Genomic DNA, 26,842 nt, shown 5'->3' with positions numbered 1-26,842 from the left:
AACTCAGAATCCTCCCAGCCCTCACCTGGGAGTGAGGACAGCCACTCCCGACACACACTACCGGAGTCCAAAGCTGTGGATGGGGCACCGACGGGGCACTTTGCACCCATCCCCTGTTGGGTCCCCTTGAGGCTGCTGCTGAGATCTGCCGGCCAGATCTCCCCGACGTTCCCCTGAAAGCACAGGTGAGGACTCAGAGGAAAGGCGCTGGCGCCCCCTGCCGGTCGTGCTCTTCCACAGCCGAGCTCACATCCGAGCGGAAGAACCCGCTGCTTCCCAGTAGCTTCCGTCCTTCACCATTTTAAGCCAAGTGTAGCAATTTATAACTGGGTAAAAAAGGAAATATTGTCAGCGGGTGGATTGTTCTGTGCACATATCCTCAAGCAATTGTTTGACGGATTTTTTTTTTTTTTTTGCCAAACTGACTTTCTTTTTAAGACTATATGGCTAATAGGAAAAGGCGATGGGTTTTTAAATATTTTATTTATTTATTTGACAGAGAGAGAGATAGCGAGAGCAGGAACACAAGCAGGGGGAATGGGAGAGGGAGAAGCAGGCTTCTTGCCGAGCAGGGAGCCCGATGTGGGACTCGATCCCAGGACCCTGGGATCATGACCTGAGCCGAAGGCAGACGCTTAACGACTGAGCCACCCAGGCGCCCAAAGGCGATGGGTTTTTAAAGGGCATAATAGTCCACCACTACAACCTGCTAGCCCTGTATGCTCCCTAGCATGCCCAAAGATTCCCTCCACTCGAATAGAGTAATAATATCGCTCACCTAACCAGGCGGCGGCCTCAGAGAGAGATCCCAGAGGTGCACTGTGGGCTGCCAGGGTTACGGGGCACAGAGGCTCCTGACAGGTGTTCGTGTGGACAAAGGAATCTGATCTGACCTCCGGGCGCAGGTGACCAGCAGGTGCTAGGTGGCGTTTAGTTCCAGAGTTTGCAAAATGTCTTGTGGAAGGGGTGCATTTTCTAATGCATGCCTGGCACCACAGGGGCTGGGGGTGACCCTGGGGTCCAGCTCCAAAGTTCTTGCCTTTCCACTCGGCCTCGCCAAGAGCCAGGGTACCCACAGAACGTGAGTTGAAATCCTGGCTTGGTGGGGGCCAGGGATGAATGAGCTCAAGCTGACATGCAAGGTTGCAACAGGAGAGAAAGGGGTTCTCCTGATACCCTGAGTGCCTAGGGCATCACTCCCCACAGTGAAGAACTATACGGGAAGGCAAATCGTTATGGAGTTTCCTGATGAGCACAGAATCATCCAAGGGGTGAGGGCTGGGGGGGGATCTATCCAAGGGGTGAGGGTTGAGGGATCTTGACAGCTCATGGCTTTGAGCGACCTGGGGGATCTACCTGCGGAGGGGACCAGACAAGGTGGCTTTGACACCCTCCTCCCAACGACAGTGGATGAATGTTGGAAACTCACCTTCTCTGATGACTCTAAGTTGATCTTCCTTACGCTTTCTTTTCTCCTTCTTTCACATGTTGTTATTGATATCTCAGGCATATAAACGAATGCCTCTCTACAGGTCACCTTACCGGAGAAATCAAGCGCTGCAGACACAGCATGCACTCAGCTGTCTGTCCCCACCCCAGTCCTGCCTCCTCCCCAGCCCACAGGTGGCCACTACACTGAACTCGGGGTGGATTCTTTCTTCACATGTGTTTGTAACTTCACTACAAATGTATCCCAGAAATATCAGATTGCGTTGCCTGTTTTTAAATGTTATGTTAATGGAATCATGCCAATTATACCATCATGATACTTAATTGTCGATACAGCGTTGTCTTGAGGGATGACTCGTGTTGTTGCGTGTAGTTCCAACCCACTCATTTTTCACTGCTGTGTAATATTCCGTTTTAGGGATTAGGCCATAGTTTATCCATTCATTCTCCTAACTGATGGACATTGCGGCTGTTTTTAATTCTTCCCAACGACAAGCACTCCTGCAATGGACGTTTCTGAACACGTCACCTTGCACATACAAGTGAGGGTATCTCTGGCACTCACTCCAAGGAGGGGAATTGCCGGGTCTCAAGGAATGTGTGCCTCCAGCCCTACTCGATTATCACCAGCCGTTCTCCCACTTAGCTGTTACCAATTTACCCTCCTACCAGCAATGTGTGTGCCTTCCCTTTCTCTCACTTTGGGCCAACCCTGCCTCTCGGATGAATGGGAAATGGCATCTCATTACTGTGTTAATTTGCGTTTTTCTTAGTCGAGCCCTGAGGGCGTGAGCCTTGTTGACTGCACACCCTGGTTCCTCATCTGTGAGTTGCATTGGTATTAAGGTAATAAATTCCCCTTGCTGCCTAAACTGGCTGAGTCAGGATGCTTGACTACCTGTGAGTCAAAGCTGCCTGGCTGTAAGAGCCATCCCTGAGGCTGCAGGCTCTACTCGTTTAGGGCCAAGAGATGATCCATCTTTAAGGTCCCTCCTCAGAAGTTCTGAGCCCAGCAAGACTGTGTTGACTTTTCCCAGCCTGCTGGCGCCCCGTGGCCACCCTGAAACCCCCACACCTGAGTCAGTCATTCCCAGCGTTGCTGTGATTCCCTTTATCTCCTTGGCAGAGCCCTAACCACATAAACGGAGGCCCTAGGGCTGTACTAATGTGCTCAGAATAGGGGGAAATTAACGCCAGCCAAAATGGGGTCCTCTGGATAAATGGGCATTTGCATGCAGTCATCTCCTGTAGGGTAGTTTATCAACACATGAAAAGACTTAGCCATGAACATGCTTGCTACGGCGTCATTTCTAATTACAAAAAGAAAAGAAGAAGAAAAAAAGAAACTATCAAATATCTCTAAATGTTGAACATCAGGGTCTGACTAAATAAGGAATGCTACATTCCTCCACGGAATGTACTCTGAAGTTGGCCAAGGTCATATTGCAGAAGGAATGTCAAGGAATGTCGTTCAGGGGTCTCGACTTGGGGTCCATGGACTCCCAAGGAGATGTTTCTAGAAGGGAGTTGGCATCACCTGAGATGCTTATTGAAGCATCCTGAGCCCCACTCCAGCCCAACAGAATCTGAACTTCTGGCTGGGAAGGCAGGAAACCTAATAGGATCCTCCAGATGATTCTTACACATGCTAAAGTGTGAGAATCCATGCCATGGGGATACTAAAATAGTTCAGAAACACGCTGGTATGTTAAGAGAAAAAGAAGCTAGTTATATGCAAATTCAGTACATATTAAAACAATCTCATTCGTGTGTGTGTGGACTGATAGGTACTGAGGTGCCAAAAATGAACAGCAATTACCTCTAGATCACTGTTTCTCAACCTGGACCCCATTAACCTTTGGCGCCAGCTAATTCTCTGCTGTGGGTACCACCCTGTGCATTGTGGGATGTTGAGCAGCCTCCCTGCTCTCTGCCCACCAGATGCCTATAGCCCCCCAAGCAATCACAATAAAAAATGTCTCCAGGCTTTGCCAAATGTCCCCTGGGGGACAAGATGGTACCAGGCTGAAAACCACCACCCTAAATAGAAGGTCTGATAGACAATCTTTCACTTTGTTTTTAGTCCATCTGCCCATTGCCTTTAGTTTTTTCTAGAATGAACATCAAGTATTTGAGTCATGTAAAAAATCTGGTGTTTCTTAATATGCCCTTGCCTGTGCTGTCCCAAAAAACACGCTCAGATGAAAAAATGTTTACATTAGTATTGATGGTTAAGTAAACTAATTTTATTATGAACTTCAAATAATTACGGCAAAGTACATACAAAGGCCTTCCCAATATCACTATTCCTTAAGAGGCTTTAAAATATTTATAACCTTTGGAATAGGCATCCTGATTTTAAGTATATGTCTTATAGAAGCAATTATATAGGAAATGCTTTACAAAGAGAGTTGATTTTTTGCAGAGTCCCTTATAAAAACCAAAAAAGTATAAACACTCTAAAACCAACAATAGGAAACTAAGTATGGCACGTCCACTTGATGGACTATGATACAGGATTAAAATGATATTTACAAAGAGTTTGGAACAATGTGAAGGAAAGGTTTATGCCCTATTGTTAAGTGGTGAAAGAGCAGATACAAAATTGAACGTGTCACATCATCACTGGCAAGTGTAACAATGATGACAACAACGAAAAGAATCTTGTGCAGGAACACAGCTAAGAGAAATACAACAAGGTGTGGAAAAGTGTCCATTGAACAGTGCCATCCGAGGTGGTTTTTTCCTCTCCATTCTTCTAAAATGTCCATATTTTCTGTAATAAGCATATATGTATTTACAGTGAGAGAGAAAACAGTAAACTTTATTTTTTAAAACACCTCAAATGATCACAAACAAAAATGTGCCAAAATTCCAGGTAAGAAATACATCTCCATACTGATCTATACACTAATTCCCATCCAGATGATAAAGATAACTTTGTTCCAAAACTTAACCATATTCAGAAAGTACAATATGAACTAAACGTGATTGTATCTACATTGATCAGCTCTGGCAAGGATAAGATGTAAGGATGATTATACTACTCAGATGAGCAGAGAAAGTTGTAGGTAGTCACATGATAACAGAAAACAATTTTTATGAAAAACAAACTGATCATTTTTCTTTCCCCAACCTGGAATCCCATTCTTTTAAAACAAAGGGTCTCATTTAAAAGGAGGTAAAATAATTGGGGTTCGATCAGAATGAACTAGCCAAGGCCAGATTTCGGCCGCCTCGTCGATGCTGAGCTAACTTGCTTACATTCATCTGGGGTGACAGACAATTCCAGCTCACAGCAAACACAACCGGTGCGGACAAAGGCAGCCCTCTTGCTTTTGTCCGGCAACGTTTGCCCAACCTGGCCATTCCCAGGTGGCTCCAGTGAGTTCTCTTGTTAGGTCACTCCTCGGGCTTTGATGTGGACACAGACTATATCTTACAATAGACCTCAAAGAGAGAGGCAGCTGCGTGCATTCGGTAGAAAATAGAAAACGGCATGGCCAGGTTGACCACAATTATCCAGGGTTCAAAGCCAAAGACAATCTCCTCTAATCCGTTGTCGTACTCGGGGCGGCAGCCAAAGGCGGGAGGGATCCAGAGCTGCAAGAGAAGAGGAGCCTGTTCTAGCAGCCGCTCAGAAGCCCCACATGACCCCCAGGCGCTGGCCTGGACTCGGGGACACGGAGTCACACCTGTCTCCGCACCGCATTTCACGTCTCCACGGAGCTGGTCAAATCCACGCAGCCCACCTGACCCTTCTCTCTTCCTCAGCCCCGTCCTGAGTGAACGCTGTTAACACCCACCTGATTCTCTCCATCCCCACAGCCCTCACCTCAGTAGGGTCCTCAGTATCCCCCACCTGCATGCCACAATTCCCCCAACTGCCCCCCCTCCCAACTCCAGCGGACGCCTTCCATCCACCCCTGACCCCACTGTGGGAGTGATCTTCGTAAAGCACACATCTGACCTTGTCATTCCTCTGCTTGTCACTCCCCAGTGACTCCCAGCAGCCTTCAGGAGAGTCCAAATTCCCCCAGTGACTGGGCGCCTGTCCACGTTTCCATGTCCCTCATCATGCCCTTCACTCCAGCTTCCAAAAGCCAGATGTGCCTTTCTCCCTCAAGTCTTCAGGGCTTTGCTCCTGCCTCTTCCTCTGTCACCGGCTCCCTGTCTGCCTTTTTGACTGAATCCTACCTTCTTCCAAGTCCTGAGATACCACTCCTTCCAGGAAGCCCTCCTTGATCTAACCAGTCTGGGCAGGAACCCCCTATGTGTTCCCACAGCCCCCAGGGTTTGCCTACAGCAGAGGTCACCTGTTTATCACACCCGGCTTCACACACCAACATTGGTGCTGGGACATCCCAGCCACATGGGCCTGGGCCGCTGAGTTCTGTGGTCTCTCTGGCTTGACCTAGAGAGACAGCCCAGACCCTGCCCACCACCGCCCTGTCCCGCCCCGATCAGGGGAGAGGAGAACACGCCTTAGAGCCACACCTGGGTTTGTGGCACTTACAGACTCTCATCTGACCCCTCCAAGCCCTCAGTCTCCTCGTCTGTAAGATGCGAACACTGGCACTAGTCTCCCACGGCTCAGATGAGAATAAAATCCCAACTACGCTTGCAAAACCGAAAGCCGTAACCTATTGTCACTGCTGCTCGTGGAAACCACACACTGGTCCCCCCTCCCTCGGTCTCCCTGCCCCAGGTCCTCCTCCTCCTCCCCCCTGCACGGTGGCAAGGCCTCTCGGGTGACATCCCCCCCCATCCCACCTCCTGGAAGTCATGTTCTTGTGGAACGCCCTCCCCTTGAGTCGGGCTGAGCCTAGTGACTCGCCTCTACCATCGGAATATGACAGAAGTCATGAGGTGTCACTTCTGAGGTTAGGTGCCAAAGGGACTGCAGAGTCCATCTTGTTCACGCCCTCCTGCGAGAGAGGGAGCTGCCCCCCTGTTGTGTGCTGCCCTGTGGCCAGGCACCGCGGGAGGTCCCAGCCCAGCAGCCTTCAAGGAACTCACGCCCTCAGCCCAACAACCTACCAGGAGCAGGTTGGGAAAGACCCCCAGGGGTCCGCTTCGAAGTGGCCGCAGCGCCCGGTTGGGCCGTTCACTCCCAGTGAGAGACCCTGGCAGAGGCAACGGCGAAGCTGCGCTTGGACTCCTGCCCCACAGACATCATGACAAAGAGGTGTTGTTGGAGCTGCTGAGTGTGGGGTGATTCCTTACACAGCAGGAGCTGACTGATACCGGCCTCTCCGTACAAGCATTACCTCGGATCTCTGCCCCCCTGTTCTCAGGCTCTGCTTCTCAGGCTCCTCCCACCACTCTGGCTACTCCTCCCTGGCTCCTCCTTTGCTCAGTCTCTCACGGTTGGCTGGGGGGCTCATCCCTGGGTCCTCTCCTCTACACACATGACCCCTGGATGAGCTCCCCCAGCCTTGGCTGTAAGTACCCACTATGAGCTGAGGACTCCCGAGCCTGAATCACCCACCTGCTCCGCCCTCGAGGACGCCACGGGCTGCTTGGTGTCTAACCTGCATCTCAAACTAACCCCCTACCATTAGCAACATCTTCCTCCCCATCATTATCAAACTTCCGGGGGTCATCCTTGTTTTCCTGCTCACCCTCAGAACCCTCCGCCTGCCACCCAGCCCATCAGTGAGCCTGGAGGACCGTGCCTCCAAGACACCCAGGCAGCCGTGCAGCCATTTCTGGCCCCGTGCACCTGCCCAGACCCCCACTCTCCGCTCTCACCTGGACCATTGCAGTAGCCTCCTGCCTGCTCTCTGGCTTACACCGCGCCCCTGGACAGGTGCATTACCACTCAGCTGCCAGACCCGTTTCTTATGCCAATAAGATCATGTCCCTTCCCTGATTAAGGCCCCCCAAGTCTTCATAGTGTACTTAAAATGAAATCTACCCCCTACCTGGGATTATAAAGCCCTCTCTCTGCTGGCTGATCCCTCGCCAACCCGCTAACCCTGCTGCCCGATGACCTGCACCCCCAGGGCCCCAGGCACATGGCGCATCATGTGGTGGGAGAGAAAGCCCCTCTCAGCAACCTGGGCCTTCTGATCTGAACCAGCTGCCAGGCGCAACCTCACACCCTCTCTACCTGTTCTCTGCAGAGCGCGGAGCAAGTGCACGTCACTATAAGGTGTGTCTTACTTGACGCTTATTGCCCTCTCTGCCATCTGATTTGCAAGCGCCCCAAGACCAGGAGGAAGGCGAGACCTCGGTCACATTGCCCCCCATCACACACAGCCGTGCTGGCCCTCGGGAGACACCCAGTGGATAGATCTTCAGGAGAGAGCGGAATGGAGGAAGGGAGGGAGGGGAGGAGGGAGGGAAGACAGAGGACGGAGAAGAAGGGAAGGACAGATGATGGGCCCTCTTTCCTGAAATCCAGATCTTTACATCTGCTATTAAGTTGGCTGGAGTCCTTGCTCCTCATCCCATCAGCAGGTGGGTCTACGTCCCCTTCCCTTGAATCTGGGGGATGCTGTCACCGCTTGACCCATAAAATATGGCAGTAACTAATGCCACACAACATCCACAGGCAGACCCTAAAAGACTGGCACTTCTGGTCTCCCAGCAGGTCGGCTCTGGGGCCCTGAGCTGCCACATAAGAACCCTGAGACCCCCACTCTCCATGCTAGAGAGCCCATATATAGATACTGCAGCCGAGGGTCCCGCTGAGCCCTCCCAGCCACCCCCACCCCAGCCATCAGATCTTGGACCCTCCAGCCCAGCCTGCCCACCAGCCTCAGTTGATGCCGTGAGGGACAGGAGAATTTCCCAGTGAAGCCCCGCCAGAAGTTCTAACCCACAAGGTCCTAAGACCTAATCACACGGCTGTTTTTTGTTGTTATGGTTGTTTTATTTTTTTTAGAGAGGGAGAGAGAGAATCCCAATGGGGGACTCGAACCCATGACCCTGAGATCATAACCTGAGCCGAAATCAAGAGTCAGATGCTTAACCAACTGAGCCACCCAGGTGCCCCAAACAGCTGTCGTTTTTGTCCTCCATTTGGGGTCATTTGTTATGCAGCAGTAGGAAACCAAACATCAGCCTGTTGGCTACGTTCACCTGGGTGTCTCAGAAGCACCGCAAAAATGCACGTGTCCAGTACTAAACTCAGGAGCTTCCTTCCAGGCCGAGCCCTCCCCGAGCCTGCCTCCCCTTCAGAGTCTCCAGTCTCCATAAACAGCATCACCATCTCCCCAAGAGCTCAAGTCAGAACTGGGGCATCATTCTTGACATCTCCCCCCCTTCACACGCTACCACATGGATGACCCTGGGGAGTTATGCTGAATGAGATAAGCTGGTGGCAAAGAGACAAATACCGTGTGATCCCACTTACATGAGCTACGTGGGGTGGTCGAACCCACAGAGATAGGAGGTGGGGTGGCGTTGGCCTGGGGACATCGGGGGCAGAGCTCAGACATGAAGAGACAGCACGTGTCCCCCACCTGGGACAGAGCCCCGAGTCTAGCCTCTGGGTCGCAACAGACCATCAGTTGCCACTTGATTCTACTATTGCGTTTGCTCTTCGTCTTCAAGCTCGTCCACACCTGCAAGCCAAGTTCCTCAGCAGCGGTCAAGCAAAGAACCCAGGGGGAAAGTGGCTTTCCTGAACTTGCTGAAAAGAGATCTATTCACCCCTCTGGGTTTGGAACAAAAATGATACGCCTTAGGGGAGTTCTGCAACCAACTCTGACCCTATAAGATGAGCTGATATACCCCTCTCAGGAATACAAGCCTCACATAAAATGCAGCCCCGCTGTGGTCACTAATATCGATCTCTCTCGTCTTCCCGTTTAATTCCTTCATCCACTGCTGCCCCCGCATAGTGCCCAGCATACAGCAGGTGCTCCATAAATGCCTATTCAATGAAAGAGGAGGGCCCACCGGGAGCCACACTCTTCTGGGACCCCCTTCTTCCTTCAGAGCTCCTCGTAATCGTCTGCCGACCTGGAGGGGGACCGAGGTCCGGGGGACCCAAAGCAAGAATCAGATTTGATGCGCAGACACGTGGCCTTTATGGCTTCAGAGGGACCCTCTCAATTTGTGGCCTTAGAGTCAGATCAGAATGTGCAGTGCCCGGGCATGCACCAACTGAAATGAGGTAGCTCAACCGCCAGCGGCCGATGGGAACCAGAGTAGCCCGGATGACCTGGAAGCTGGCAATAGGTTGCTGATGACCATGACAGCAGGCAGGCCCCGTGGTCGGGGCGTCCCCGCCACGCCACCAGCCACGGTCATCGAGAGGCCTGTGTGGTACCAGGGGCCACTCCCCCCTCCTCTCTACTGAGTCCTGGCATCCTTCTGTGAATCTCTAGAACAAATCCCAACAACACAGTGCTTTTTGCCCCTTTTTCTTCTCTCCATCCTCAGGCCCACTGCTCTGGATCAAGTGCCCATCATTTCCCATCTGGGCAGATGCAGGGCTTCTGTTCAGGTGTCCTGGCCCTTGGGCTTACCTTTCTCCAGCCTTCTCGCACCTGCTGCTAAGGGGATCGTTCCACAACACAAACCGAGAGGGGCCTCTATTGCCTCCAGCATAAAGACCAGACTCAGCCAGGCTTACGAAGTTCGCTCAAGGCAGACCCACTAACTGGACCCGCCTTCCTCTTTCCCCCACCACTGCTCTCCTGGATATTATGGAATTCATGCTAAACTACATGCTGCTCCCCAAATGGACCACAGTATCTTCTGCCTCTGTGCCTTTGAGCATCATATGCCCTCTGCTCCAAACGCTTTTGCTTGCCTTGGCCACCTGGTAAACTTCTAGCCATTCCTGGATACAGAGGCAGCCAAAACTGAGTTACTGGACATCTTCTACATTGCTGCTTTCCACCAGAGGCTGGAAGGCAAACCTTCCACGTCCCCAGCCTCTCCTGCAGCAAGAGGTAGCCATGTGAAAGCCACTGCCTGGCACTAGTACTTCTCTCCTTCTTCATGTCTTAAGCCCAGATGTGATGGTTGGTGCTGTTGCAGCCACCTTGTGACCATGTGGCAACAAGCATCACACTAAGCATGGTGAGGTGGAAAGATGAACAGTACCTGGATCCTCGATGATAGGGCTCGGCTGCCAGGCCAACCCCAAGTAGCCAACCTTCAGAATTCTTATCTTTAAGACTGAAGATCCTGCTGGCCAAGCTTTCTATTCCTTGCAGCCAAAAGCACTCCTAACTGAGCCTGGGCCTCACTTCAAGCATCCCTGACTCATTGAAGTCCCTCCCTGGATCCATGTTCCCATTACACCTTGCACATACCTGTCCCAACGCTTGTCCTAATCACTGTATATTTTTCCCTTGTGTCCCTCCACCCTAGATTGTGACCTCTCTGAGGAAGAGATTGTTGGAGAAGGTCATCAAAAAAGATGTGACTGCCGGTTGACCCCTGAGCTGGACCGGGGCACTCAGAGGCTCTTCACTCCCTCCCTTGTCCTTGGAATTTGGGTTCTGTTGGCCTTTCTCCCTCCCAGAGGCTGCTCTAAGGACACAGCCCTAAAATAAGGATGTGGTGTTGAGAACATAGTGGTGTTGAAATAAGGATGTGGTGTTGAGAGTACAGTATACGTGACCGAGCCCAGCTAAGGCCTCTCTCCCCTCTCTCTCTCTCTCTCTCTGTATGTGTGTGTGTGTGTGTGTGTGTGTGTGTGTGTGTATATAAACTTTTACAATTTGGCAGACAGGTGCAGAGATCCACTCGTCTTCTATTGCCCAAGACAGGCCTCGTATATAAGTTCCCTTGGCTTATGAAAACCATCACTACAAAGCTGGAGTGGCCTGCTTCTCTCTGCTGTCTCTCCCTGACCTCCGTGTAGGGGAACCTGTTTCAGATCACACTCGGGAGAGTGGTAACCTACAGACCTTGAGTCTTCTTAGCTGCGATCCTTAGCCCCAGCCCCAGCCACCGGCACACAACAGTATACAGTAAGTGGATTTGTAGAACAGAGGCTTTCATCCCAGCCTCATTCTTTAACCTTACACTTAAATCATTTTGCTAATAAGCTGCCTCCATTCCTTATTTGAAAAAAGCAAGGAAAATAGGTTGGTCATTTTTAAGACAAATAACTTAATGCAGATTACCGAGATATTGCAGAGGAACAAAAAGGCTGCAATATTCCTCAACACTCTTCTCTTGGCATGGCCCTGCAGGAAACGGGGGCGGCAGGCTGGGCTCGGGGTCCCTTCCCGGCTCCCCTCCTCCGCCTCTCTGCCACAGCCTTCTCTCAGATGCATGTTTCCATTGGCCACATGTGGTATCTCACTGCCCAGGGAAGCCACGTCAGTGGCCACGGCTCCGCTCTTGAGGCAGGACGAGGCGAGGGGTATGGCATCACCATTGCAGACTGTGACTACCCGCAGGGTTCTGATGTCCTCGGAGAGCTTCTCCGGCTCCCGGTGAATGGACTCGATGATGAAGAGGTTCTGGATGTATTTCTCGGCAATCACCAGGATGGAGTAGGGCAGGTTGAACCAGGTGTAGGGGGGGCGGGCTTCGGCACAGAGCATGGCCAAGATGGAGCCCCAGGAGATGAGCCAGGAGCCGGAGGCAGTGCCCACCAAGAGGTCCGCATCCAGTTTGCGGGCTGGGTTTCTGGACTCATCTAGAGATTTCTCGTCTATCCTGTAAATCCAGATTCCAAACAGCCCCGCGGCCCCCATGAGCATCAGTAAGGCGATGGCATACAGGTAGAACATGATGAGTGCCAACTCGCTCTTGGTTTTGGAGCGTCCGATCTGAATCAGATATACCACCACGATCCCAATCGTGGCGGCCAGCACGGTCAGGCCCAGGACCGAGCCCGCCATGACCCCGGGAAATCGGAACTGTATGTTCTGACGCTGTTGACTGTCCACTTTGCGTCCGATGTTCTTCCACAGGACGTAGAGCATCGTGGAAGCCAGGATCTGATACTCTATGTTGAAGGGGTAGAGGTAGTAGATCCCCTGGGAGATGGCAGAGCAGAACGTCGGGGGCGAGCAGTTACACGGAGGCGTGTGGTCATCCAAGACTGGGGGCCAGAGGACACGCATTGGAGGGCGGTTAGCATGGTCAGTGGGCAAGTGGAAAAGCACAAGGAAATATTTTCACTGAGGATTCACACGTGGGTTTTCCCATTGAATTAAAGCTTTGTTTGGTGGCTTATTGTCATGTTTGATATCATGGCTATATATATATTTTTTTAAAGATTTTATTTATTTATTTGACAGAGAGAGACACAGCAAGAGAGGGAACACAAGCAGGGGGAGTGGGAGAGGGAGAAGCAGGCTCTCCGCTGAGCAGGGAGCCCGATGCGGGGCTCGATCCCAGGACCCTGGGAACATGACCTGAGCCGAAGGCAGACGCCCAACGACTGAGCCACCCAGGCGCCCCGATATCATGGCTATATTGACAGTCATGAGTACTAACTGCATGAATCAGAGTTTATCCATACATCAGCCCTTGTGAATGGTATTGTGGAAATTTACTTAACATATAAAGGTGTTCACGAGATTCTGCTGAACGAAAGAAGCTTGCTAAAGAGGATAGAATATGATTCATTTTTATAAACTATAGGTATATGGATGATAAGATGATAGATAGACACAGAAAAAATCTGGAAAGATATAAGCTAAAAGGTTAACAATGGTTAGATCTGGTGGGAAAATGGCAGGGAATTTTTCTTTTCTTTTCTTTTTCAGTAGGAGAAAGTTCTATCTTGTCTCTTCCCCCATCTTTATGGAGATATAATTGACATGTAACATTGTGTAAGTGCAAGGTGTCCATTGTTACTTACTTGTAGTAACTTGTTACTAGTAACTAGTTACTTGCTTCCCTGTATTCTCTAAACTTTCTTTGTGAATATGATTTACGTGTATGATTTTTTATTTTTTTTTTTTTAATTTTATTTATTTGACAGAGAGAGAGAGACAGTGAGAGAGGGAACACAAGCAGGGGGAGTGGGAGAGGGAGAAGCAGGCTTCCCACAGAGCAGGGGGCCCGATGAGGGGCTCGATCCCAGGACCCTGAGATCATGACCTGAGCCGAAGGCAAACGCTTAACGACTGAGCCACCCAGGCACCCCCGTGTGTGATTTTTTAAATTATTGGATTCTTTTAAAGATTTGTTTATTTATTTTAGACAGAGAGAGAGTGCAAGTGAGGAGAGGGGTAGAGAGGGAGGGAGAGAAGCAGACTCCCTGCTGAGCATGGAGCCCAGCACGGGACTGGATCTCATGACGCTGAGATCATGACCTGAACCAAAACCAAGAGTCAGACGCTTAACCAACTGAGCCACCCAGGTGCCCCTAAATTATTGTTTCAAAAAATAACTTTGTGAGGGAAAATGCCCCTTCTCATTAGCAAAGATTTCACTCCTGAGAATATTCGATACTTGCAAGTGTAGCGCGAGACAGGTGCCATCCAAACCAATGGTCGGCACGCAAGTGGGCATCACCTTCCAGAAGGCACTTGGCAATGGTCTAAAGAACTATGTCAAACTGGGTGATGGGCATTAAGGAGGGCATGTGATATGATGAGCACTGGGTGTTATACGTAACTGATGAATCATTGAACACTGCACCTGAAACTAATGATGTACTATAGGTTGGCTAATTGAATTAAATTAAAAAAAGAACTATTTCATAACAAGGAGCGAAAATGCTGTAAATAAATAATAAAATAGGTAACAAAGGCTATAGTCTCTGACCTATAATTCCGACCTATTTTAAGGGACAAGTCAAAAATGTGATCAAAGAATTAGGTAAAACTGTGTGTGTGCATGTGTGTTTGTGTGTGTGCATGCACATGAGAGAGAGAGAGAAACCCAGTGCCCAACAATTTAGAAACTGTTAAGTGAATTTTGGTACATCCATACAATGGAATAGTAGGCAGCCATTCAAAATTATAATTAAGTTGTGTTTTAATGATACAGGAAAATAATCACGTTACATAACAATGGAAACAAGTAAGAATAAATTGTATAGGGGCGCCTGGGTGGCTTAGTCGTTAAGCGTCTGCCTTCGGCTCAGGTCATGATCCCAGGGTCCTGGGATCGAGCCCCGCATCGGGCTCCCTGCTCCACGGGAAGCCTGCTTCTCCCTCTCCCACTCCCCCTGCTTGTGTTCCCTCTCTGGCTGTCTTTCTCTCTGTCAAATAAAAAAAAAAAAAAAAAAACTTAAAAAAGAATAAATTGTATATACAGTATCTTCTAAATGCATATCACAGCTCAGTACTCAGTTGTGAAATCAATTTAGCGAATAGCTGCCAATATATTTTTTCAACAGAGTAGACTTGTCATGGAATAGAACAGAATGCAATGGAATGACATCAGTAACAATAGAAATGTGAGTGTCTCTAATATGGTAAGGTTATTATTTCATGACATATGTGTGTACACACACAGGTCTGTGTGCGTTTAGGTTGCAGCTTAAGGTCTATTTCTTATTATAGGCTGCAGTCAAAAAAAAAAGATCGAATATATATAGTATGATCTTAACTATAAATAAATAAATAGGACACTGCAAAGAAATAAGCCAATATTAACAGCATGGAACTGCATTTCTGGGTAGGTGTTATTGTAGATTTTTTTTTCTCTATACTTTGTCATTGTTTTAGCTTATGATTTGCATATGCCAGGTATAAAACCAAATGGAAAGCTTTGTGGCAGCACAAATCACCTCACCTTTGCAAAATACTGCAATTTTGAATTCATAAGGAGTTTCCCACCCCTTATAGCCCAGTATGCTACTATGCAAAAGTCAGGGGAAGAAATCGAGGAGAAAGGCTCAGATGAACAGAATGTTAGAGCTGATGGAGTCCTTTCTTTGTAAATTTATCCAATTCCATCTTTCCACAGAAGTTCCTGGAGCCAAATCAAACCCTGGTTCAATCATTTACTTGCTGTGTGAACCTGGGCCAGTTACTTAACTACCCTGTGGCTTGATGGCTTCATCCGTATGATAAGGTCAACACTGACTACCCCACAGTGTTTTGGGTCCAGAATTAAATATGCCACGTGGAGGGACTAGAGCAGCCTGCTAGGCACTCAGCAGACACTTAATAAAAGTTTGTTGTTGTTGTTGTTTTCACTGCTGTTACCATTATGGGCACCAACAAGGAAAAGAGAAGGACTTCCCCAAGAGCTGGCTGCCAGGGTAGAGCAGGGGTTAAGGGGTAAAGAAGTAGCATGTATCCCTGATTTCACCATCCCCACCCAACTGGTGAGGAAACAGTTTTAAGGTTGCCCCCAGGGCACCTGGGTGGCTCAGTCAATTAGGCTTCCATGATCTCAGGGTCGTGCTCTCAGGGTCATGAGATCAAGCCTGGCATCTGGCTCCGTGCTGGGTGGTAAGTCTGCTTGAGATCCTCTCTCTCCCTCTGCCCCTCCCCCACCTTGCTCTCTCTCTCTCTCTCAAATACATATATAAATCTTAAAAAAAAAAAAATAAAGTTGCCCTCGGTGACGGGCCTGGGGTCATACAGTGAGTGTAGAGTATAATACATCAAAGCTGGAAGGACCCCCTGAAAGTGCCTGGTACAGGTCTCCTCACTCTATGAATGAGAAAAGGGAGGCCCAGAGAGGTTGAACGGCTTCCAAAAGTCACACAGCCAGGACGTGATGAGAACAAGACCCAAATCTGGGATATCCGGTTCCCGGTACATTTCCCCTCCCCACATTCCCATCAGCCCCATCCCACTGCTCTAATAGAGAAGCGACAGGTCATAAATGCTAAAGAACTTTGGCAGTAGATTGATTGGCAACATGGGCTCTCAAATAGGAGCAAGGGGGAATAAAGATGGGCCAAAAGTGCAAGCCCAGAAGAGTTCAATAAAAACTTCAAACAAACTAAAACCAATTAATGGCAACCCTTAGACTTCTCTGGGTATTTTAAAGCTATACTTTTAGTCAAATGAACTGGTAATAGAAGCTTAATTAAAAACACAATGACTGCCAATCTTCCATAGTTGTGAACAAAGACATTGACTTCCATACCAAACTCTACCGTGAGAAATGGTACCCTAAATGATAACCCTTGCGTCTGACAAGTCCCTGAGTCACCGAAGAAACCATTAATTATGCTCAGCACATCCTACTTATGGAACCAGGATGAGGGACTTAGGAGGTTTTGAAAGATTTTCAACAACAGATGATTGTCTGGCCAGTGATGAGTTGGGTGGACCCTGCCCCTCCATCTCTGAACATTCTGGTCTCTGCGGGTTTCCAAGAGGTTCCAGCATGGGGGCAGGGCAACTCTTATCACTCACCTATTGTGATGTTCCCAAAGCCCAGAGTGATGAGCCGTTCCTTGTGCTCATTAAGTTGGTGCTTTGATTCATTCAGGACGCCATTGGTCCACAGAAGCAGATTGGTGAACACCGAGTGTATCACCCCAAACCTGGAAAACACAAGGACTCTGTTATTGAGCAGCCCCGGGAAGCTCCAAGCCCCATGGGGTGAGATGGAGACATCGCACGCATGCACACTCACTCACACACACACACACACACACACATGCATGCTTCCTTCTTAGCCATGATTCTGGTTTCACCAGCAGCTCATACTCTGGGTGGGTCCCTGTATGGGGAGAGGCAGTTCCATGGGAACTTCCAAAACCACAGTCTTGGCATTCTGTCATAATACTGAACCTGCCAGTACTCAACTCATTGTCAATGGGACAAAAAGAAACTGGGTCTTGGAAGCAGGGGTCCAGTGATGGAAAATTACTGAAAGCACACACCATCCTCACCATACCCCAAACCCTTTCTTCCAGAAGGGAAGAGGAGAGAACCATGAGGGAAAGATGAAGGGCTACACTGGAAATCTGGAGAGTTGAGCAAGCCCTTACTGTTGGCTGGCCAACCCAATGATCATCATCCACCCCCTCTGTCTTACAACTTAACTCTAAGCAAACTGAAACAGGTCAGAGACTTGCTCTCTGGTCTCCCCTGAAGTTAGGCATGGCCACTCTGCCCAGTGGGATGTGAGGTCAAGACTACTGGGCACTACTGAAAGCTTCTGCTTTTCTGATGAAAGAGATGAGAATAAGAAAAGCCTACTCACTGTCCCTCTCCTCTTTATTTCCAGCCTTGCATACAGACACGAAGGCTGGCATTCTGGCAGCTGTCTTGTGACCATGAAACAACCAGCATGGGATGAAACACTAATCCACTGAGAATGGCAGAGGGAGAGCACAGAAAGAGTCTGTTCTGTGGCAACACAGATCTGAGCTGCTGGAGTCTCAGACAGATTCAGGAATTAGGCTGAGGTCACAAATAAAGGCAGTAGCTGCCTTGGGATTTGAAGAACTAGTAAGCAACAGGACTGTCCTACTCTGACCTCCAGGACCTGCCCTTGCCTCAATGCCACGCCACTTCCGGGAAGAAGAAGATGAAGAGGAAGGTGGACGCTGGACTCTGGCACAGAAGAGAGGTCTGTGGGGAATATGGTTCCAATGGGATCAGAGCCTGTCTCAAAACCCCCAGTCTCCCCATGCTTGAGATTTAAGACGTATGCACACGGGTAGTCTCCAGGCACTTAACAATGGGCCTTGCACGTAGCAGAAGCAGCAAATCCTGATGATTTGGGAGAGGCATCCTTGAAGCATGCAGAGCTGATGGCTCCTCGGGTGGAGAGCACAGGCCCCACGGGAAGCATGCTCCAACCCGTCTAACCGACAGCACGCTTGTCCACGATCTGCCCGCAGGAAAACTGGTACAACTGGGTCCTCAACCCTGACCTTTCCTCTCCTCTGAGTGTTAACCCCAGCCAACCCCTCTGGGGCTCCCACAAGCGACCGCAAGCCAAACTTCCCTCGTTTGAACCCTGGCTTCTTTAGACAGCTGCAGAATGACCAGGCACACGTGGAGAAGGAGACAGGTGTCTGCCCATCTGCTCGCCCTTGAGCTTGCCCAGCTCTATTGATTGTGGCCAGCCTGCCCTGGGGCGTCTGGGAGGCACTGGATAGATCCTTGGACAAATGCAGACAATGCTGTTTGCCTCGGGCTTCCTTTTCTTTTACTTATAATGCACACAGCTCCCTTTTTTTCTCCTCTTTCCTGGGCCAAACGGCCCTGTCCAATCCCAGGCCCACTGAACCCGATGAGATAATGTCCATACCACCTGCAGCCAGAGCCTGGCGTGCCGTGCAAGCTCCCCACAAGCTGGCAGCCTCCTGCTGGTCTGACCTGGAATTGTCCTACAAACTAAAGGCAGACATCACTTCCTCATGCCAGGCCACCCTTCTCATACTTGGGGCTGATACAACAAAGACAAGGCTTCCATGAGCCACTTCTAATCTCAGTGTATGTCCTCAGCTCTGCTTTCAGAACTCCTGTTCCTCTAAATCTCACCCTGGGGAAAAGAAAAGGACTCAAGCAAATTAAAGAGAATTCTTAGATCAGGAGAAAAGTCCCAGGACATACTAAAAGCATGGGACAGTGGAATATTGGCTCAAAAGACTGGGCGGTGGGGGAGGGTGGGGGACAAGTCCCAGAGTGGTAAGTTCTGAAGCCTTCAGGGCCTGGCAGGAAATGTGAATGAAGAAAGCAGGTCTGGGCCACATTAGGGAGTGGTGGGGTCTGTAGCAAATGGAGGAAACAGACCCCATTCAGCTCTAACCCTTTGTTGTATGCACTTATGGGATTGCCAAATCTTCTAATTTTTCTAGAGAAGTCTAAATCTAAAACCTGAAGGTGGCGAGTAACTCAAAAGTGTTTTAACACTTTGCCCTACAAACAAAACAGATTAAATTAAGCTCTATGCCTATCTTGTTCAAGCCTCTCTCCATCCGGGTTAGCAAAGGGGCCCCAAGACAGGGAGAGACTTGTGTCCAATCACTCAACAAGCACAGCACGGCGTCCCATCCCTTGGAGATCCTTCAGATGACAGATCCGAGTGGCAAATGTCTGGGTGCAAGGCCTAGAGCAGTGTTGTCCACACACCGATGGTGCGAGACACAGCCACACGTGTGATTTTAGATGTTCTTGCCGCCACTTCTTAAAATGTGGTAAGACAAGGGACAGGTGAAAATGGTTGGAACAATTTTCTCTGAAACCCAATCTATTGAATATGCTATCAACATATAAGCAATACCAACAAAAAGTATTAGTGAGATATCTTACATTCTGTTTGACATCCTAGTCTCTGAAATCTGGTGTGTATTTTATACTTCCTGCACATCTGGGTTGGAAGTAGCCCCAGCTCAAGGGCTCAGTGGCCCCAGGTGGCTGGTGGCTGCTATCCTGAGCAGCGAGGATGTGGAAAGCAAAGCCAAAGACCCTTTTGCGCCTGGAGGGAAATGGGCCCAATATCCTGAGGCTGTTATTACATAAGTGACAAAGGCAAAGAGAGAGACCCCACCAGCAAAGCCAGAGGGCCTCTGCGGTCACAGCAACACGTGAAAATCACAGTGGGTTTGAAGTCAACAATCATAAAAAAAATCATTTAAAAAAAGCTATAAAGTCAACATCCAGAGTCTTGGTCTTCTCACCTGCTAAATGATGATGAGATGCTCAATGCACACCTGTTGAAAATATCTCGCTCTTGACCCCAACAATTCTATTCTAGGACTTTAAGCCAAGCAAATCATCAGAGATGTTCAAAAATATGTTTGACCAGAGATGTTCATCACAGTATGATTTATAACAGCAATAAAACTTTCAGAAAGATTAAACATTCAGCAACAGCTGTTATGGACTGGCTTGTGTCCCCTCGAAAGTCCTCTGTCGAAGCTCTGACCCCCAATGTGACCATATTTGGAGAGCCTCTAAGGAGGTAATCAAGGGTAAGTGAGGTCACAATGGTGGGACCCTAATCCAGTAGGCCTGGTGTCCTTTGAAAGGGAGGAAGAGACAGCAGAGTTCGATCTCTCTCCCTGAGCACAGAGGCAAGGCCACGTGAGGCCACAGCAAGGAGGCAGGGTCTGCAGGCCACCGACACCAGCCCTGCTGCCACCTTGATCTTGGACGGCCAGCCTCCAGGACCGTTAGTTAGAGCCGCACGTTTGGGTGGCTCAGGCCTCCCCGTGCGCGGCGGTCTCTGACCAGCCCCAGCGGAGCACCACGGCAGGGGCTGCTGAGACCAACCCCAGGAGCGGCGCTCTGGGCAGGCGGGAGAGGCCATGGTGTAGACCCACACCACGGACGGGAGGGCAGGAGAACGAAAAAAATGAAAAGCAGCAGCAGAGCAAGAAGAAAAAGAAAAAAGGAATAAAAACAGTATCTATTCGTGGAAAAAAGCCTGGCAAGAAGCAGATCATAATCAACAGTAGTTACTGCTGGGTGGCGGGCATCTTAGTTCTTTTTGCTGGGTTCTCGGGGCCTGGACCGCGCTTGTCCCGGATTTGTCCCATTTGACGGCATTTGTCCATGCCCCTCCCCTGGAGGCGAAGCATCTGCGCCACTTCGGGCCCCTCCCTGCTGCCCCTTCCCCCCCCACACCCCTCAGCAAGGGGGCGTGGCTTCTCCCGTTAAGGCGGGGGTTAAAGATCACTGCCAAGGCCACCCCTGGGAGCTATGGCGGGGGAGGGGGGGATAGCATGGGCTGCCAGCGCATGGCTCCTGGGACCTCCCACCACGTGCCTGGGATACCTGGGCCCATCATCCCTGCCTGGCAGCCGGCTCTGCGCACATTAGCAGCTCCCTAGATGCTTAACTGCTTGTTGAGGCTGAACTTTCTGCCTAAGGAGATCGGTGAAAGTTACTTCCATATAAATAGTCTATCAAAATAGTTCTATCCAGTGGTCATCCATAAATCAATCTTTTAAATACCTGTAGTCATTTCAAATGGTACTGGGAGTTGTCTGTTCCTCACGGATATAAGAGATCTTTCTAGGAAGCAAATGCTGATCCTTTGATTCTCTGGTACGTGTTCACCCAGGGCTTTCTTGCATGATAACAATACTTGCCGTCTTGTTAATTCACCCTTGTATCCTATAGGTTCTTTCTTTCTTTTTTTTTTTTTTAAAGATTTTATTTATTTATTTGACAGAGAGAGAGACAGTGAGAGCAGGAACACAAGCAGGGGGAGTGGGAGAGGGAGAAGCAGGCTTCCCGCCGAGCAGGGAGCCCAATGCGGGACTTGATCCCAGGACCCTGGGATCATGACCTGAGCCGAAGGCAGACGCTTAACGACTGAGCCACCCAGGCGCCCCCTATAGGTTCTTTCCCTTGAACCTCACAATTGCTGAGAGAAAGGGGACTGATATAATAACAGATCCCACCCTTCTGAGCACTTGTTACGCACCAGGCACACACTTTAGATCCATTACTTCATTCAGTCCTCAGAGGTTGGCTCTACTATTATTTCCATTTACAGATGAGGAAAACCGAGGATCATAAAGGAAAGTGTCTCAGATGGCAGCGTGGGAACTGAAACCCCACATCGTCCTACTTCCAGGGCCATCCCCAGGAAGAGGTGGATGGTGCAGGGTGAGGGCTTTGCTTGTCGGGATGGAGGAGACAGTTGGTCTCATATTTACAACCCAAGATAGATGGCTGCAATGAGTTTGTTTGCTCTACACGTGCACCAAATTCAACAGTAAAGCAATTCCCATGTTTTTTACCTTTCCAGGGTTTTGAAAGACTGGATGACATCCTTTGCATGCCCCCAAAGAAAATACACCTAGGAAGTAAAGGAAGAAAAGAAAGATGCATCAGTGAAAACCATCGTTATATTTGCACCCTGAGAAGCTATGCAACTTGCAGAAACAGAATGGGAAGATGTTCGGGACCTCAGTGACCTCCCATCCCAGATTCATCTCAGGTGTCAGTGCCATCCCCCAGTGGGGACCGTGCTCCAGGAGCCTGGGGTGAGAACTGAGTGAGGCTTCCAGGTTTGGGAGGAAGAGCTTCTAGGACAGGTTGAAGCTGTCAGAGGGGATGGGGCTTGGGGAGTGGCAGCCTGCCTGTCATGAGCCCTGTTTCCCGATTCTATCACCTGTGTTAGGCTTCCTCCAAGAACTATCCACCGAACAGTTCCTACGCCAGTGGCCTGACACCAAATTTTGAGTGCTTTAAATGAAGAGCAGATTGAATCAGGCTGGCGCTTCATTTCCCTGTGTGCCGTGCACCACCCAGGCCCCTGGCCAAACAGCCATAATCTGCAGCACAGGGCTGGCGCCCATGGGGGAGGCTGGTGTGGGACCTGTGCGCAAATCCTCGGGCAAGTCAGGGTACCTTTCTCCAGGTGTTTTCCCTTGCACGAAACAGGGATGATAGCGGAACCTACCTTGGATGGTATTATGATCCATTAAATAAGATTATCCATGTCAAGTACTTAGTACAGCGCTCAGAGTGGGCGCATTTTCAGTAAACGCTCTTCACTGGCAACTTACTCCCCATTAGCTGAATGCCTCCCACATGCCTGCTATTATTTGAGCTCCTAAAATATTTTGGGGTTTATTTCACACGCAGACACACATTGAGCACCCACCACATACCAAACACTGCTGGGCACTTTATAAATTTGTCTCATTCAATCTTCATTGTGCAATTAAGTGCTATCAAAAGAAAATCAGCACAAAAGAAAATTCACTGACACATCCTCTCTTTTCCACGTTGTTCTGCCTCAGACTTACTGGCTGCTCTGAAAACACTTTTCAGGGGACGGGTCCTGAAACATCTGGCAACTTCAAATTCCGATAGCAGTGACTCCTGGTGAGACTTTCAGCCCAACAATAGGGAAGCAGTTCGTTAGAGGATTTATCAATGATTTCCAAATTAGACAGCTACTTCACTGATACTTTCATAAAGACTACATAGCAACACAAAAAGAGTTTATAATTTTTTAAGTGAAACTTCAGAATAGAAAATGCTGCCCCTTCTCTGTAAAAACGTCCACAAGAACGTATACACTGGAGTACAAGGAAGGAAAAGAACACAGAAACAGCAACATATGTTTCAGTTAGTGGGCTTACAGACACATTGTTATTCTATTTTCCAATTTTTTCTGGTTGATTATGTTTTTAAAATAAATATCTTTTAATGACCATGGAATCCAGCAATCCCACTTCTGGGTATACATCCAAAGGAATTGAAAGCAGGGTCTCAAAAAGATATTTGCACGCCCATGTTTATAGCAGCATTAACCACAATAGCCAAAAGGTAGAAGCGACCCAGGTGTCCATCTATGGAGGAATAAACAGAATGTGGTCCATCCATACAATGGAATATTGCTCAGCCTTAAACAGGACGGAAATCCTGGCACCTGCTACATCATGGATAAACCCTGAAGACAATACAGTCAGTGAAACACAGCCAGTCACTAGGTACCCCTTATGTGGGGTACCTAGAGTAGTCGAATTCAGAGACAGGAAACAGAATAGTAGGTACCAGGGGCTGGGGGAAGAGGGAATCACTAGTGTTTAACAGGGACAGAGTTTTAATTTTGCAAGATGAAAGAGTTTTAGAGATGGGTTGCACAGCAGTGTGAATATACTTAACACTACTGAACTGTAGCTAAGACAGCAAATTTTATGTTTTAAAATAAATACCATATTGCTTTAAAATAGTGTCTTTCATTCCCCAGCCATCTAGTATAGCAAAGGCATGTAGCAAGTGACCACTAGGTACAGAATGCTTGATTAATTGGCTGATAAAATGCCTTAAATCCAGAAGCTAGAGATTTGCAACCCACCAAGTAGCAGAGTGATATTTTGAAAACTCACATTTGTCCAGGTATTCCTCTGCCTAAAGCCTTCAATGGCTCCCCATTGCCCTCAGGATAAAGTTCAAGCTCCTGAGTGGCTGTCAGCCTTGGCCAAGTGCTCACTGTAAGTGCTTTATACACAGCAGTTCCTTTAATCCTCACAACAACCCCGAGAAGTAGGCCCTTTACAGATGAGACCGTGAGGCCCAGAGAGGGTAAGTAATTTGCCAGAGCTCACATTGCTGGTATGAGCCAGAGCCAGGTCGTCTGACCAGAGTCCACGCTCATAAGCCCTACACCAAACCATGGCCCTGTCTGTGTCCAGTGCCCTAGCCCGCTCCCCCCCACAGACCCACATGTCTTCTCTCCGGCATGCAGGAAGACCATACATCCCCCAAGTGTCCTCTTTTAATGTCTCTGACACACCACACCCCTCTTTCCTTGACAGCTCTGGGGCTCTTCCTGGCAAAAACCACCCCTCACCCCAAAGCTGGCGAGAGTCCTCCCTGGGGCTCCTTCATCACTGGGAGACTTTGGTCAAAGCATGGAGCCTCCATGTTTTCACTGTTCATGTTTATGAATTTCTCCCCATCTGACTGACAACTCCGTAGGGCTCAGAACACAGCTCTTCACCCTTGCACTCCCAGTCCTGGGAACAGTATTTGCTGGGTCCAGAGTGAAGGCAGGAAGGCAGGAAGGCAGGTTGACAGGGAGGAAGGGAGGAAGGGAGGAAGGAAGGGAGGAAGGGAGGAAGGAAGGGAGGAAGGAAGAAAGGAAGGAAGGAAGGAAGGAAGGAAGGAAGGAAGGAAGGAAGGAAGGAAGAAAAGAAGGAAGGAGAGACTGGAGGGAGGGAAGGAAGTTATTTCTTTCTGGTCTCACTAAGGCTCTCCACATTGTCACTGGTATCACTATAAGACTCTGTCACCATGGGATTTGACTCCCCTGAAATAAATAGCCAATAAATGAGTTGTTGGTGTTTCCAGGACAAAATACCATAGACTGGGTGGCTTAAAACAACAAAAATGTATTTGCTCACACTCCGAGAGGCCAGAAGCCCAAGATCAAGGTGTGGGCGGGGTTGGTTGCTCCTGAGGCCTCCCCTGCCGGCTTGTGGATGGCTGTCTTCCTCCAGCGTCCTCACGTGGTCTTCCTTCTCTGTGAGTCTGTGTCCTAATCCCCTCTTCTTATAAAGACACCAACTCTATTTGATCAGGGCCTCCCATATGACCTCATTTAACCTTAATTACCTCCATAAAGACCCTATCTCCAAATACAATGCTTCAGTGACCCAGAGGAGTGATCATAACGGCACAGGGTTTCTTTTGGGGGTGACGAAAATGTTCTAAGATTGATTGTGGTGATGGTTGCACAACCCCATGAATATACAAACCACTGACTTGTACACTTTAGAGGGGTAAACTGTATGGTATGTGAGTTACAGCTCAATAAAACTCAGTGAAATATATTCAAATTCCCCCCAAGCCTTTGCTGGTAGACTCAAGCTTGGCAAAATTTCCTGACTCTCCGTTACAAGTTCTGCCTCACAGGATTCCCAAAGACAGCCAAGGGGACACAGAGACCCATTTTACAGTGGAGGCAGCTGAAGGACTGAGCCTCAGAGAAGGATCCAAGCCCACCTCGTGCTGCCCACCCAATGCATCCCATTTCATACACACCCTGGGATGCACTTAACAGGAGCCAACGTAACATAAATAAACATCGTAGGGTTTACCTGCAACAGAGTATGTACTGCGTGTGTGACAGGAAAGACTCCTTCAGTGGCTGATAAACACTCAGAAAATCCAACGAAGTACCCAATTTTAAGGCATCCCAGGATGATGGTAATGGCCGCAAACAATGTGATACTACCTAAATTGGGGGTGTGGGGGGAGAGCATAGAAACACACACATATAAGTGTTGATATGCACAGATGTCATTTCCAAATAAACCACATTAAACCCTCACATATACAGTCAAATGACTGACGAGGCTGCCAAGACCATTCAGGGAGGAGAGGGCAATCATTCCAACAAAGGGTGCTTGGGAGAGTAGCTATCCAATCACAGAAGGATGAAGTTTACCTTACCGTACATGACATACAGAAATTAACTCCAAATAAATCAAAGACTTGAATGTAAAACCTAACATTATAAAACTCTTAGAAGAAAACGTAGAGGAAAATTTTTACAATGTTGGACTGGCCAGTGATTTATTGGATATGACACCAAAAACGCAAGCAACCAAAATTAAGATGGATACACTGGACTACATCAAAATGAAAAAGCTTTTGGGTATCAGAGGACATTAGCAGCCCACAGAAGGGAAGAAAATATTTGCAAACCTATATCTGATAAGGTGTTAGTAACAAGAATCTATAAACAGCTATAATTCAACAAACAACCAATAAAAAAAAAAACAATTAAAAATGAGCAAAGGATTTGAATAGCTATTTCTCCAAGAAAGACATAAATGGCTAATTAACACATGCAAAGATGCTCAGCATCACTCACCCTCAGGGAAATGCAAATCGAAACCACAATGAGATAGCACCTCACAGCTATTAGGATGGCCACTATCAAAAAAAGAAAGAAAGAAAGAAAGGAAAAGAAAAATAGGAGAGAGAAAGAAAGGAAAGAAGAAAAAATAAGTCACAAATGTTAGCGTTGGAGAAATGGGAACCCGTGTGCACTGCTGATGGGAATGTAAAATGGTGCAGCCACTTTGGAAAACAGAATGGCTGTTTCTCAAAAA

General features: G+C 48.7%; 1 protein-coding gene across 1 annotated transcript in view; it reads right to left on the bottom strand.

Moving 5' to 3' along the window:
• Window positions 1-3,741: 3,741 nt before the first annotated feature.
• The window catches only part of OTOP1 (otopetrin 1), a 34,048-nt gene continuing 10,947 nt past the window's right edge, over window positions 3,742-26,842 (bottom strand). Inside the window, exons 2-6 of the mRNA XM_045879486.2 lie at window positions 25,823-25,959; window positions 22,007-22,065; window positions 16,710-16,840; window positions 11,547-12,475; window positions 3,742-5,052 (exon numbers count right to left, since the gene is read on the bottom strand). Coding sequence (XP_045735442.1) covers window positions 4,882-5,052; window positions 11,547-12,475; window positions 16,710-16,840; window positions 22,007-22,065; window positions 25,823-25,959 — 1,427 coding nt within the window. The 3' untranslated portion in view covers window positions 3,742-4,881. The remainder of the gene's footprint in view (window positions 5,053-11,546; window positions 12,476-16,709; window positions 16,841-22,006; window positions 22,066-25,822; window positions 25,960-26,842) is intronic.

This window comes from Mirounga angustirostris, unplaced genomic scaffold (genome assembly GCF_029215605.1).
Source record: "Mirounga angustirostris isolate CCGP_5_RB_7025 unplaced genomic scaffold, mMirAng1.0.hap1 SCAF_2, whole genome shotgun sequence".
Classification (NCBI taxonomy): Eukaryota; Metazoa; Chordata; class Mammalia; order Carnivora; family Phocidae; genus Mirounga; species Mirounga angustirostris.
This window is presented reverse-complemented; position numbering and strand designations above follow the sequence as displayed.